Raw genomic sequence first — 15,183 nt, forward strand, 5'->3', positions numbered from 1 at the left:
ATTTGCTCTACTGCGCCATCAAGTGGACAAATAAAAGTAAAACAGGCAGAGTGCCTATAATGACACACTGGCTTTGCTATGTGAAGCTTTGAATTGTGTTTAAATGATAATGCCAATAAACATATAATATACTTAATATAGTGTCTGTTTTTCCTAACAGCAGAGATAAAGGGGGGAAGTGGAAACAAATGGGGAGAGATTTGAGATCTGTAGTTTGACTGCTTGATTGAGGTCAGGTTCTGGTTTTCTGTAAAGTGTTTAGATACTTTTAATTGTAATAAGGGCGACATAAATAAAATGTGCTTGTGCTTCTTTTTGTTTTGTGACTGTGCTTGTGGTACCATTGCAAAACTAAAGTAGGGACAGCATTTTATTTGATATTATTCAAAAATATGAGAATTTTTCCACAGAGCTGGGATTTAGGTGGTTTCTTTTTTTTGGACAATATTTCTCCAGCTCCTTGGAACACCTCACCTTTAATAAAATCATACCTATTAGGACTGATAGTTCAATGTATGGCAGGTATCCAATATATTATGAGTTTTCCCACATTAAAAACCTTATTATGAGTAGTCAACTCAAAATACTCCCACACGGGCGAGGACTTCCTCTTTCTTCCTTGCTCCATCTGTGAGAGAGTATTTGTGATACAACCAACAAACATGGAACTGACAGGAATTTGAATGTTCTTACAGTGTTTTCTTGTAAAATCACTGTCACCACAATATATGTGTGTGTATATATATATATATATCTATATATGCACCATCACATGAATTAATCATTACCCCACACCAGTGTATAGTTTACAGCTCATTTTATTAATAATAAATAAAACTTTTGTACATATTTCACTTACACATGACGTCTTTCAGAATAGGTAACACAGAAACTAACACATGCTTTGCAGGCCCTGCTGTAGAACTATGGCTCCCAGTGGCTTCTTTACATACACGTCAAAGTAGTGTCGAGTTCCCATGTGACTGAAGAAGGTGACAGAAGGTGCAGACACCAAATACAGGAGTTACATTTACAAATGGTAAAACTGACACACACAAACACCCATAATTTTACACAACCCATAAACCAATGTAAAAGAAAAATATATATAATATCTCACATCAAAGCACTGCAGTTGGGAAATAATCTAAACTGCTGCTCTTCCTACACTTCTCCTACTCCTCCAGCTACTGCTATTTCACACCGAATAATACTAACTAATAATACTTACTGAATGATACTAACTACAACTCGCTCTCACTCCTCTATCCACAAACGCCAACAACACCCACAGCGTGGCTCGAGATTCGAAACGTTTTTATGGGACAGCGATACGTTGAACGAACCAATCACGTGATCTGCACAAACCGAGGCCTCGTTTGTCATCGGTCACGTGACTTTTTCAGAAGCGACCCAAGCCTCGAAGCGAAGCTTCATCAGACACGCCCATTTTTACTCGAGACACGCCTCGATGCCTCGGTTCATTTGTCCCATCACTATTGTTTTCTCCTCGCCCTCAGATTCAGCTGTCCGGGATCCCCACCATCCTCCTTCCCCTCTGGCTCTCCCCAACCCAGTCACTACCGGTTTCTCCCTGCCTGGACCCCTTCTGTCCCTGCCTGGACCCCCCTGTTTTTGGCCAAAACCCTCCACTACACCAGCCACTCCTGCACCCTGGATTTCCCCCCTCCGTGCCATTATTCACCCCCCAACAATAAATCACTTTCTTTCAGCCAGCCTTGGTAGTGTGGCTTTCTGCTCGGGTCCAACCAGCTCAGACCGTGACACCTGTAGTGCTGTTTAGACATCTACAGTATATTCTTTTTGGAATTCACAGACCTTGTTGGGAGCAGTTTCATGTAGATTCCAGTTCCAGCAGAGATTACTGCAAAAAGAAAGTCGTTTCTACATTAAGCTCGTCACATACGGAATAAATTTCCTATCATAATTCAAGAGCATTTTAAATTGATTTGAGGGCAGCATTTATCGATTTCATTCTCAGATTTCATGATATTGTCTCTCAGAACTCTGCTCTCGCGCTCAGATTTGCTCTGCGCCTGCTCAAACTGTATCCTCGCACTCGGTTACGATGCTGCTCGCGCAGATTTCCTGCGCTCAAACTCTTCCTCTTGCTCTCACGGAACTTGTGCTCATGGATCTCTGCTCTGCTCTCGGATTTTTTTGTGTATCAACGCTGTCAACCAATAGAAGGCCAGCTAGCTTTGACCAATCACAACAAGGTCTGTAGATTATTTTGAGTAACCAGGTCATGATCTCTGGAAAGAGACAGTAGACAGTGCTGCTTGATTTTTTTTTTTTTTTAATGTATTGTGCGACTCTTTTAGCACAATAAGTTGAGTGCTAAATACTCTCATTATTTTGGAGATAAAGCAGGCATTTTTTTGAAATGGAAATTAAGTTTGAATTTGTATGTTATTGTGACTGAATTTTTGAATGTGAAGAAAAAGTGGAGTGGAATATGCATTCAGTTAAATAAACAGTTTGAGTTGTGCCAGATGTGTATTGTTTGTACTGTGTTAATACAACATGGTTCAAGGCAATTGGTTTCCTCAAATGGATTGAGTAACTAGAAGTTGTCACAACTAGAATGTAGTGATTAGTGGACACAAACTGAGTGAATTCAGCTTGAATAGTAACATTTGCTTGATTCAAATAATTTCCTTTAATTTACATTTTCACATTCTAAATGAGTTTAGATCAGTGCTGCGTATGAGTGTAAAGTAATTAATAGTTTTAAGTTCAGCTGACTTAATGGAATAGTTGATATTAACTTTATTTATCCAAGTGACTTCATAGTAAATACTTGAGTTATGTATACTTAAATAGTTTAAGTTCAAAAAGTATTATATTTGAGTTAATAAACTTAAATGGTTCAAGGCAAATACGCTGACGTCACCGTACGCCTGCTAGAAGGCCTTGGTTTCGCCAACTCAAAATCTGATTGGTTGAAGCAACAGTTTAATCGACAGTTATTTTCTGCTGGAGGGCCCGCAGAACTGATTCTGAAGGCCTCCAGGTAGATTTCTTTGACTTTGACCCTGCCTAGCAATAAATAATGGATGAAATGTGATTGGCTAAATGCTTTTATATGAAAATACATGTCTGGAAGCAGCACAACCAGAGGAAAAGCAATGAAGGGAAGCGGACAGACTATTTGGAATTATTTAACAAGTATTTATGGATACAATATAATTAACATCAGTCTGTGACTTAGATGTTTTTTAGGCCAGCAGAGAAGACCTTGCAGGCCCTGATGGCCCACCACTGCTTAACTTGATATGCTCTTCCACATATTTTTGAGTTTCCTACCAGCTATATATGTAGTATATGTATTGCCAGAACTGTACATCATAACAGTAAACTATGAATCAGTTTCAATGTTAGCTTCTACTTTGTATGCATCATCTGTGATGCATGTATCAAATTGTGTGTTTTATGTTCCCTGTTCCCCTCCTCCTCTCTACCCCTCTCTACCTCTCTTCCTCTACCTCTCTGCCTCTTCTGTCCCTCTCAACCCGCCCGGCCAGTAGGCAGATGGGTCCCCCCACATAAAGAGCCGGGTTCTGCTCAAGGTTTTTTTTCCCTGTTAAAACAGTGTTTTCTTTTCCTCTGTCACCTTTGGGCTTGCTCTGGGGGTCAGGCATATGGGTTCTGTAAAGCGTCTTGAGACAATTTGACTGTAATTGGCGCTATATAAGAAAAATTGAATTGAATTAAATTGTCTGGAATTTTAGTATTCTGTCCAATACAGGCAAGATGCAAAAAAAATATCTCAGTTTTAGTTTCCGAAACCTGTCGTACATTTCTAATTCATCAGGGTGTGCACTATCATGCAAAACATATTTATGGTGATTATGTGTGAAAAGAAACTGTGCAGATGGAGCAGCAAAAATCTGTTTTGATAACAGTGAAGCATAAATTGGTGAAACCCCACCACAGCATCCCAGCTGTCACATCAATGAGCTGCATGTTAGTTTGCAACAGCTGGGAACTGATGCCCTGAAATTATGTGTACATTCACAGAGTACACTATTTCCCAGAATTGAATTAAACCATTCATAGCATTTGGGATACAATACAAAACTGTGTTTTTATTTATTTATTTATTTATTTATTTATTTACCTCTATCAGATGTGTTTATGAGCTCAGTGTGAAGATGGTGCAGCCTCTAGAAATAAAATTCAATAGATCTTTTTTCTTATTTAGAACTTTGTAGAAACTAAACAGAAGAAGAATTGTGAGGCTTAGAGTTACAGAAAACTGTGGAAAACAACATTAAATACACTTTGGATAAAAATAATGCACAAAACAGAGAACATTTTGCCTACTAATGCAAATTCCATGCAACTAACCCTATTCTATCACACATCTATACATACATTTTTTTTCTACAAACATACACACATGAAGTATTTAATCCACAAGTTTCACATAATGTTTTATTTGTTGCTTGGCCCTCTTTAATCGTTCCTCCTTTATGAAAACAGATCAAAACTAGGAAACCCTCAGATTGTCTGGGTAAGTCAGATTTACTGTTTTGAAGCTGCATTATTTTGTGATTGATTTGATATGCTGTAAGGCCTTGATAAAACTCCAGAAGCTTGTGGTCCATGAAGCTTGTGGTCCAAATATTAGGGAATGTATTGCGAGCTGTGTTTCCACGAGTTAGATTTTCTGGCAAGTGTTGGTTCTAAAACTAATTTCCATCCATCCATTCTCTATACATCGCTTTATACTCACTAGGGTCGTGCGGGGTGCTGGAGCCTATCCCAGCTGGCTCAGGCGAAGGCAGGGGACACCCTGGACAGGTCGCCAGTCTGTCTCAGGGCTACATATACAGATGAACAATCACACTCACATTCACACCTACGGGCAATTTAGAGTTATCAATTAACCGCATAGTTTTGGACTGTGGCAGGAAGCCAGAGTACCTGGAGAAAACCCAAGCATGCACAGGGAGAACATGCAAACTCCATGCAGAAAGATCCCAGGCCCAGCCAGGGATTTGAACCGGGGATCTTCTTGCTGCAAGGCGAAAGTGCTAACCACTACATCACTGTGCAGCCCCTAAAATTAATTTATTTATGAAATCTGTTTGGGCTGGATCATGACGGCCCTGAGGAAAGCAGCAAAGTGTAGGGCAGCAGCCTCCTTGGTGGGTTCATCAGCAGGTTCCTCAGCTGCAGCAGCAGGCTCAGCGCGACGCAGATGGCAGTTGTAGTCGATCTCAGGGTCGTAGTCAGGATCAGGCTGGATTATGCCATCTGTGCTCAACTTTGGGACCTCAACACCAGAGGGTGCAGCAGCTTTGCCACAGTTGGGATCATATGGATGACAGAATGGCTTGGCTGGAGTCTTGATGTCGGCCTTAGCCTCAGACTTGACCGGGATGCAGTCTTTGTCATAGTGCACATAGCAGTCGTAGCCCTCCTTGGTCTTGCCAGGGACACCGAGCTTGTAGTGGACCTGGTTGATTGATTGATTGATATATTTGTGTTGTTTGGTTCAAAAAAATGCAAAGCAGATTCAAGATAAAAAGTGAAAGCATTATTCAACACCCATTTCATTTTACTACATCATTTAATAAACTAAATGTTGAGGAAGAGACAAATAATAGAACCATTCAATGAGCAAGATTACACTAGATTAGTCAAAGCACTAAACTATTCAAGCCTGTTAACAGGACTTCAAATTCAGACCTGGTGCTCGGGCTTCTGTGGAGGGGGCTTGCGCAGGGCTGCAGCAACTGAAAGTATGCAGTATGGGTCAGTGCGAGGGTCGCAGGACAGAGGAGCAGCTGGAGGTGCAGGCTCATCATTGGGGGTGTACTCCAGAACAGGCTTGGTGAGGCCGGACAGCTTGGTGGCAGTTAGGGGATTGCAGCCAGCATCAAACAGAGGGTTGCAGTGCTGTTCTTTAGGGGCTTCATCAGCACCAAGGGGAGCAGGAGCAGCGACGTTGGTCACACATAGAGGATCCACTGCTGGGTCACAGCTGGGGTACAGCAGGTGATAGAAACCAGTGGGGGCCTTCTGGACCAAAAGGGGCTTGCAGTAGGGGTCCTTGGGGTCACATTTGAGGGCAGCATAAGATGGAGCTGGACCAGGGGCTGGACGGTAACCATATGCTGCTCTCAGGTGATACTGCAGACACTCAACATCTTCAGGGTTGCAGATTCTCAGCAGCTCAGCTTTCTGTTCAGCGCTCAGAAAGGACTCCAGGACAGGAGCATAGTAGTAGAAACCAGTGGGGCTCTTCAAGGGCATTGGCAGCAGGGGGGTGAGGATAGGAGCTGGGATCTTGGCTGGAGCTGGCTCAGGTTCAGGTTCTGGGATGGCTGCCTTGGGGACCAGGGGGAAGAGGCAGTAGGGGTCAAGGTAGGGGTTGCACAGCCTGACAGCAGCAGACTTGATGGCAGCAGGCATCACCACAGCAGCCTTCGGCTTGCTAGTGGACTCAGCGATGCACTCTGGATCATCAGAATCAGCACAGGTCTTGTAGATTTCACAGAGGTGCTTGAGGTAGTGGTTAAAGGTGGGTCCCTCCTCTGACCTGTGCTTGTTCTGCAAGTAGGCCATGTACAGACGATCTAGGTCCTCAACCTGAAAAACAGTGTAAATAAATAAATCTGACCTAAAATCTTTTAAATGACATGGAGAATAAAATTAAAAGAGTTCAAATTAATCTCTTGTTAGATTAAAGACAAATCCTCATTGGATGAACAAATGTGTTTTTTACACTTTTTCTGTTTCTCAAATTAAAGCCTGACTTAAACTGCAGAGCTCTCATGGATACTAAACACTGTAAAATATTTTAGCATATTAATACATTTATGCAAGCATGAGTTATATAAGGGTCAGGGGCCAAAAGTATAATCTGTTTTTCTGACCAAACCAACAAACGAAAAAGGGAAAAACGGTTCAATTTTCATTTTTTCGTTTTCGACCAAAAACGAAAAAACGTTTTTTTCCTTTCTCAATTCAAAACCAAAAACGAAACCAACACAAGCAAATTACGACCGAATTTTGTTTTTTGGATTTCAATTTTCCGTTTTTTCGTTTCAGGTCTCAAAATGAAAAAATGGAAGCACGTGACCCCTGACCGTCACGGGTCAAATGGACTCCCTATCAAAAGAAAAGCCTTACTGATAAATGGGTAATAAAAGATAAATTACGTTAAATAGCGTTTTTATTTTTGCACAGTATTTATTATATACACTACTAGGCTTGTGATAATGTTAGAAAATAATAATAATTATTATTATGAACAACAATACTACTACTACTACTACTACTATAATAATAATAATGATAGTAATAATAATTACAGGTCTGCTGCCTGGCCTGGATACATCTAATGCGCGGACACGAGATCGTTAAATGTTCACCTTTGCGATAAGTGTGACATCAACCGGCACTCCGGTTGATGCTATGTCTGTTGATCATAAAATACGTGGGTCATTTTAACTTTGTGACATGTCAGCTGCATGGCGTGTGCTGATGAGAAACTCGGTCGTCCAGGGGCCTGTTTCACGAAGCAGGTTCAAGAAACTCTGAGCGTAATCCTCAACTCTGAGTTGATCTACTCTGAGATAGAAAACTCTGAGTTTTGGGTTTCACAACGGCTGATTTGAGTTGAGTTAATCAACTCGGAGTAGTTTGCCCCGGAGATAAGCGTGTGCACCGCAACTCTGAAAAGACAGCATCAATGGAACCCCGATTCGACGAGTCACCATGGAAACGGGGAAGCGAAAGGCTGCATTTTTGAACTGGAAGTTTTTTAACGCGCTCATATGGCGAGTTTGAACATGTTTTTAGAAAGAAGTGCAACACCGCTGCAGCTGCAAAAGAGAGAGAGAGACGGCGTGGAGAACACTGCTGCCCAGATCAATGCGTAAATGTAGTCCTTTGTAATCGTAATAATATTACAGGGAAAAACTGTCTGAATGGAAGCCTAGTAAGTTAAGGGAAACGGTTCTTTTCGAGCTGCCTCATCCAGCTGTTCTCAACGCGTAAAGCGGCATGAAGGAGCAGCAGTTCTACTCCAAGCTCCTCCCGGACGACCGAGTTTCTCATCAGCACACGCCATGCAGCTGACATGTCACAAAGTTAAAATGACCCACGTATTTTATGATCAACAGACATAGCATCAACCGGAGTGCCGGTTGATGTCACACTTATCGCAAAGGTGAACATTTAACGATCTCGTGTCCGCGCATTAGATGTATCCAGGCCAGGCAGCAGACCTGTAATTATTATTACTATCATTATTATTATTATTATTATTATAGTAGTAGTAGTAGTAGTAGTATTGTTGTTCATAATAATAATTATTATTATTTTCTAACATTATCACAAGCCTAGTAGTGTATATAATAAATACTGTGCAAAAATAAAAACGCTATTTAACGTAATTTATCTTTTATTACCCATTTATCAGTAAGGATTTTCTTTTGGTAGGGAGTCCATTTGACCCGTGATGGTCAGGGGTCACGTGCTTCCGTTTTTTCATTTTGAGACCTGAAACGAAAAAACGGAAAATTGAAATCCAAAAAACGAAATTCGGCCGTAATTTGCTTGTGTTGGTTTCATTTTTGGTTTTGAATTGAGAAAGGAAAAAAACGTTTTTTCGTTTTTGGTCGAAAACGAAAAAATGAAAATTGAACCGTTTTTCCCTTTTTCGTTTGTTGGTTTGGTCAGAAAAACAGATTATACTTTTGGCCCCTGACCTATAAGCATGGTCTGAGCAATAAATCATTTATTGTGGTCTGAATTACAGAAATAAGGAACCTGTTACTTAATCAAAAGCTGTTAAAATGTTTTTCAGCAAAAAACAAATATAAAAACAAGTTACATATTTGATTAAAACCTGTAAAAAGAAGCTCTCCTTGAAATGCAAACTAATGACGCAAATTGTTGTCTCAATTTTTAATTGAAAAACAAGTACATGTAGTTTTATAATTGTGATTCAGAAAAACTAAATAATTGATGTGAAACAAACTCAACTCACTCCTTCCTGGTTGTGGCTGTCCATGAAGTACTTGTACCATCCCCAGAAGTCCGGCAGGCGTTTGTACTGGGGCACAGCCAAGATGTGCACGTTCCTTCTGTTACGAACCAGGTTTTTCAGGTTGGCCATGGCTTCAGCTTTCACATCATCAGACACTGCAGCCACTGAGGAGGGAGGACAGGCAGAGGATATGAATAGTTGCACTGATGAAATAATTCATATTGGATGTAACAGGAGTGAACAGTTAGTTTCATTTGTTGAACAATATCTTGTATAATATCCTTTTTATTATTGTCACTATGTACAGACATACAGAAAATTACTAAGTTGTGAAGTACATTTATGAATGCAGTGTCAGAATTGCATTTACATGTGTATGTGTGATAGTGCTTTGATGGAGTGCTTTTCTGTGATAATGTAAGCTGTTACATATGTTTGTATTGCGATATTTACCTTGAAAATGTTGTAAATTCGTCTCATCCACGTTATTTCTGAGAGTTACTGTAGATGAGAACATTGATGCCACACTAGTGTCTGTGCATTACCTATATACACAGCCAGTGTCTGGTTAGCTAAGATTAACACAAATACTGGAAACAAGGCTAAACAGTTGGTCTAGCTCTGTCAAACATCTTTCTTTAACATCTTTGTTTGGTTTCTTTGGTACAGAAACCAAAGTTAAATGACTGTAGCTACACACTTGCACACATGAGAGTGGTATCCATATTCTCATCTAACTGTCAGTGAGAAAACAAATACAGTTGTTTCCCAAAACGTTAAACTTCAGGACATCTTCTTTGATCTTTTAAGGAAAACCCAAAATTATTTTTAATAGGAACCAAAGCAACCTACACAAACTTTATCTTCAAAAATGTCATTAGAGTTGAATAAACTTGTATGTGAGATTTCAATGATAAAAGCTAAATATTATAACACTCGCATATAAAATACAGTTAGGTCCATAAATATTTGGACAGAGACAAAGTTTTTCTCATTTTGGTACTGTACACTACCACAATGAATTTGAAATGACACAGTTCAGATGCAGTTCAAGTGCAGACTTTCAGCTTTAATTCAGCGGGTTGAACAAAAATATTGCATAAAAATGTGAGGAACTAAAGCAGTTTTTAAACACAATCCCTTCATTTCAGGGGCTCAAAAGTAATTGGACAAATTAAATAACTGAAAACAAAATGTTCATTTCTAATACTTGGTTGAAAACCCTTTGCTGGCAATGACTGCTTGAAGTCTTGAACTCATGGACATCACCAGACGCTGGGTTTCCTCCATCTGAATGCTCTGCCAGGCCTTTACTGCAGCAGCTTTCAGTTGCTGTTTGTTTGTGGGCCTTTCTGTCCTAAGTTTAGTCTTTAACAAGTGAACTGCATGCTCAATTGGGTTGAGATCAGGTGACTGACTTGGCCATTCAAGAATATTCCACTTCTTTGCTTTAATAAACTCCTGGGTTGCTTTTGCTGTATGTTTTGGGTCATTGTCCATCTGTATTATGAAACGCCCAATCAATTTGGCTGCATTTGACTGGATCTGAGCAGACAGTATGTCTCTGAACACCGTAGAATTCATCCGGCTGCTTCTGTCCTGTGTCACATCATCAATAAACACTAGTGACCCAGTGCCACTGGCAGCCATGCACGCCCAAGCCATTACACTGCCTCCCTCACGTTTTACAGAGGATGTAGTGTGCTTTGGATCATAAGCTGTTCCAAGCTTTCACCATACTTTTTTCTTGCCATCATTCTGGTAGAGGTTGATCTTGGTTTCATCTGTCCAAAGAATGTTCTTCCAGAACGATTCTGGCTTTTTTAGATGTTTCTCAGCAAAGTCCAATCTAGCCTTTCTATTCTTGAGGCTTATGAGTGGATTGCACCTTGCAGTGAACCCTCTGTATTAACTTTTGTGCAGTCTTCTCTTTATGGTAGACTTGGATATTGATATGCCTACCTCCTGGAGAGTGTTGTTCACTTCACTGGCTGTTGTGAAGGGGTTTCTCTTCACCATGGAAATTATTCTGCGATCATCCACCACTGTTGTCTTCCGTGGACCACCAGGTCTTTTTGCGTTGCTGAGTTCACCAGTGCTTGCTTTCTTTCTCAGGATGTACCAAACTGTAGATTTTGCCACTCCTAATATTGTAGCAATTTCTTTGATGTTTTTTTTCTGTTTTTTCAGCCTAAGGATGGCTTGTTTCACCTGCATGAGAGCTCCTTTGACCGCATGTTGTCTTCACAGCAAAATCTTCCGACTGCAAGCACCACTCCTCAGATCAAGTCCAGGCCTTATATCTGCTTAATTGATAATGATATAACGAAGGAATTGCCCACACCTGCCCATGAAATAGCCTTTTGGTCAATTGTCCAATTACTTTTGGTCCCTTTAAAAAGAGGGTGGTCCATGTTAAAGAGCTGAAACTCCTAAACCCTTCATCCAATTTGGATGTGGATACCCTCAAATGAAAGCTGAGAGTCTGCACTTTATGCCCATGTCCATTATATCACCATAATTGGAGTATGTTTCAGTAAACAGGTAAAAAAAAAAACTTGTCAGTGTCCAAATATATATGAACCTAACTGTACATACATAGCACATACGGTATGTGGCTTTTGATTTGGAAACTATTATTTTTCAGTTAATCTGCTGAATACTCTAATAGAGTAATCATTTAATCATGCGGTCTATTAAATATCATTATCTGTGGCCCAAGGCAAGTTCTCATGTCAAGTGTGATTTTAGTTGACTGCTAGCTGCAACACGGTCTCACGGGGATTCGTGAAACTGTCACGTCAGTTTTTGTTTCGGTTTCACAAATCCCCGTGAGACCGGGCTGCTATATAAGATAATGAAAGATAGGAAATCTTGTTTAAGTGATTAATTTAATTTCCAAAATATATTTTCTGTTGACTATTTTTTTCAGCTGTAGATTGGAGATTGGTTTCACTGTGAATATTACATTTTTGTGGTCACTAGCTCAAAAGGAGAATGAAAGAATAGATGGATGAAGTATTTTTGCCTTATAAATATCAGTGATTGAGGTTTATGGAGCCCACTTTCAAGCCTCACCTTCCTGCTGCTTGTTCTGCTCCACTGGAATGGCTCCCAGAAACTCTGTAAAACACAAGCAGCAGTCACATTAGCAGCAGGAACATTCACTGACTGGGACCAGATGGTGAGCTTTTTCTTCAACATCAAGAAAAACGCTGACCCACTAATAAGCATGGTAGGAGCTGAGGCTCTGGCGCCCCGGCATCGGCAGCATCCTGCAGAGTAAACACCTCAACCCCTCCTCTACCTTCAGACCCCCACCCAGCCCCATGCATGTACCATTTAACTTTGAACCATTCCGATGGAGTTTATGCAGCTACTGGTGGCCTCCTTAAAGTTAACCCCTAAAACTACAGAGTGGGCCCTCACACAAACCAATTACCAATACACTGTAAAAGGGGCAGGTGGGAGGGAGAGAACTTGTCTGAGTGTCTTCTGCTCCACCAGAGGTTTCCTGCAGAGGTTTATGGCCAGAAGAAAACAGCCAAGTTAGGTGATTATCACAGAAACGTTCAGTACTTCTCATTTATTAATGTGGAAAATGAGCAGGGAAAGATGATTTTATGACTCCAGAAAGGTTTCATAGATCTAAAGGGCATCATCATGAGACACTATTTAACTGCAAAAGGCACATGGGTAATACTTTCTTTATAGCTTTGTGGCACAGATTAACATTCCAGAGAACTCTAAGGTAATTTTACAATATAGTGTAAACCAAAAACCTGGAGAGAAAGAAGCATTCATGTACTAGCACTTAGTAATAATTCAAAGATAAACAAAACATTTACAAATACTGTATTTAAAGTATTATCAGCAAAATGTAATTACCATATTAAAAGTAAAAGTTTTTCTTATGTAGACAGATGGGATTGCTGTATTACAATGTATTGTTGGTGATGTATTAATGTGAAAGTAGCTTTTACTGCTGGTTTTGTTTAAAGCACAGTGAATTTTGTAATTAATCATATATTTTGACAAAAAAATAACGAAAAATCAGCAGAGTAACTATATATCTTCATCGCAGCTGTGTAGGAGATGAAATCCTTCAAACAAGACAAACACGAACGAAAATCACACTTCGGATCTTTGAAATGGTAACGAGAACCTGTGACAAGGGGCTGCACAGAAGAACTGATTTGTTTCGAGGACTCGTGAACCAAAGATTTTGGGAAACACTACTGTAAACTCAATTTCAAATCACCACATTGCCAGAAATATAATAATTTTGTTATTATTTGAAAATATTTTGCTGTAAATTCTCAAAACTAAAATAAAAAATCTACCAATTCAACATGTTCTAAATTATATGTAGTCCTATAATGCAAACTCTTACTGCTTTCTTTCTTGCAGCTCATTACATTTTAAAACAGCCACCAAAGACATATCCTCCATGTTCAGAGAATCAACCACTTTTGGCTTTAGAGTACATAGGCTTGTGACCAAAGTCAAAGATGAATTTTAAATCTTTTGTTACTGCAGACTCACCTGATAGTAAAACGATGGCTAACAGGAATCCTGTGTGGACCAGGGAAAGTGATACTTGTCCAACACGTGCCATATTCAATTAGTGTGCTTCCTGAGGGAACAGAAAGAAACAATATTCAGTCCTTGTACAGGATAAACCTCTTTCAGTGTGTTATAATACTGCAATGTAACTCGACTTTGATTGATCCCTGTGTGTAGTTGATTTTTGTGGCGAGTTATTCCGGAAACTGTGAGATATGGAAATCCCTCAGAAGACAATACACTTGGAACAAAAAGAATTTTTATGTTTTTTTTAGCGGCTAATGCCAAAACAATAGAAAGGATTGAGGATAGGCTGTAGTAGAGCTTTTCAGGAATTACTGAGAGAAGTAATGCTTCACTTCTGAATATCAGAATATCAAAAAAGCGGCTGAACTCAACAATCAAACAGCCAAAAGCTTGAAGATGTTCTTTTCTATTGCTGCATGGATGGCTGTTGACTTACAGTTGCTGTGCTCAAAAAGACAGACTGTCTCTTACAGTTTCACCCTGGCTTTGAAATTTCATTTCGCTTCTAACTTTCAAAGACACAGCAGTTAAAGTTGCAGTCAGTCATTCTGGGAATATATAGACTTCAAGTAGCTTTATCATCATTGTCCATACCTGCAAAGGTGCTGTAATTGTGGCCTCCAGTGATCACTTCTGGATCCAGCGGCTCTTGAAGGGAGGTTTGCTGCACTGTGGACGTCTCGACTGTCTAAACCCTCTACCTCTCTGCTCCCCTGTATGGGACGGACACGCAGGGAAACATTTGTAAGGGGCCCCCTTGATCATTAAAAACAAAAAAGCATGTCATACAACTGAGGCACGCTGTTAAACACTCCAGGATTGGCTCCTGTGCTGCCATCCGCCCAACCAATAGGGGTCCTGTAATTAGGAAGGGTGAGCAGCACGACTGCTCTAGGTAAAGAAGCATTAGCAAGGCGCCATTTAGTTTTGCGCTTCTTTCATCACATGTTTGGAATTTAGAGTCATCATGCAAGTTGAAAATGTGCCTTTATAGCCAATTTTGACAGGCAAAAACTGTTAGCTGTTAAATCTACATCAAAGAGCTGGCACTGATAAAACTTTGGAAACTATAGAGCAAGGAAGGAATCCTGGTACTCATGGTACTTTCCTAAAGATACACAAGTTGCAATGAATAACAATTAGTACTCTTCAACTGTAAAGAATGTCAAGGAATCAGTTTTTTGCGTTTTTTTGTTCCCTCTGTAGAAACTCACTGCAAAGAATAAAGACTATTTCTGAAATAACGTCTATGTTGCATCAGCATATTGACAAATGCATGAGCATCAGTGTCCAGGAAGACAGAAACATGACTTATTTCACTTTACTGATGTAATGCTACATTCAAGCAGCAGCTCCAATGGCTTGTTTGATAATTATAACAAATACCACCCTGTCATGTCAGAAGTCTGCAGCCAGTTGCTGTATTACTCAGCTGTTTCATGCTGGAGCTACTGTTGGAGAAAAAAACTAAAACGAGTCAAAGTAAACTAGAAAACTCAGAAAGGAGCTTTCTGCATCTCACTAGACAGGCAATAACCCTTAGCAGGAAATTTAAATTA

General features: G+C 40.0%; 1 protein-coding gene across 5 annotated transcripts in view; it reads right to left on the reverse strand.

Moving 5' to 3' along the window:
• Positions 1-800: 800 nt before the first annotated feature.
• and2 (actinodin2) overlaps positions 801-15,183 on the reverse strand; it is a 131,168-nt gene continuing 116,785 nt past the window's right edge. For all 5 annotated transcript variants that reach the window (XM_051953373.1, XM_051953374.1, XM_051953376.1 and 2 more), the window contains 6 exons: positions 14,219-14,337; positions 13,577-13,667; positions 12,110-12,154; positions 9,032-9,195; positions 5,722-6,624; positions 801-5,488 (listed from right to left, as the gene is read on the reverse strand). In XM_051953373.1, coding sequence (XP_051809333.1) covers positions 5,105-5,488; positions 5,722-6,624; positions 9,032-9,195; positions 12,110-12,154; positions 13,577-13,649 — 1,569 coding nt within the window. In that variant the 5' untranslated portion in view covers positions 13,650-13,667; positions 14,219-14,337 and the 3' untranslated portion in view covers positions 801-5,104. The remainder of the gene's footprint in view (positions 5,489-5,721; positions 6,625-9,031; positions 9,196-12,109; positions 12,155-13,576; positions 13,668-14,218; positions 14,338-15,183) is intronic.

The sequence above is a fragment of the Acanthochromis polyacanthus genome, chromosome 9, assembly GCF_021347895.1.
Source record: "Acanthochromis polyacanthus isolate Apoly-LR-REF ecotype Palm Island chromosome 9, KAUST_Apoly_ChrSc, whole genome shotgun sequence".
In the NCBI taxonomy this organism is placed as follows: domain Eukaryota; kingdom Metazoa; phylum Chordata; class Actinopteri; family Pomacentridae; genus Acanthochromis; species Acanthochromis polyacanthus.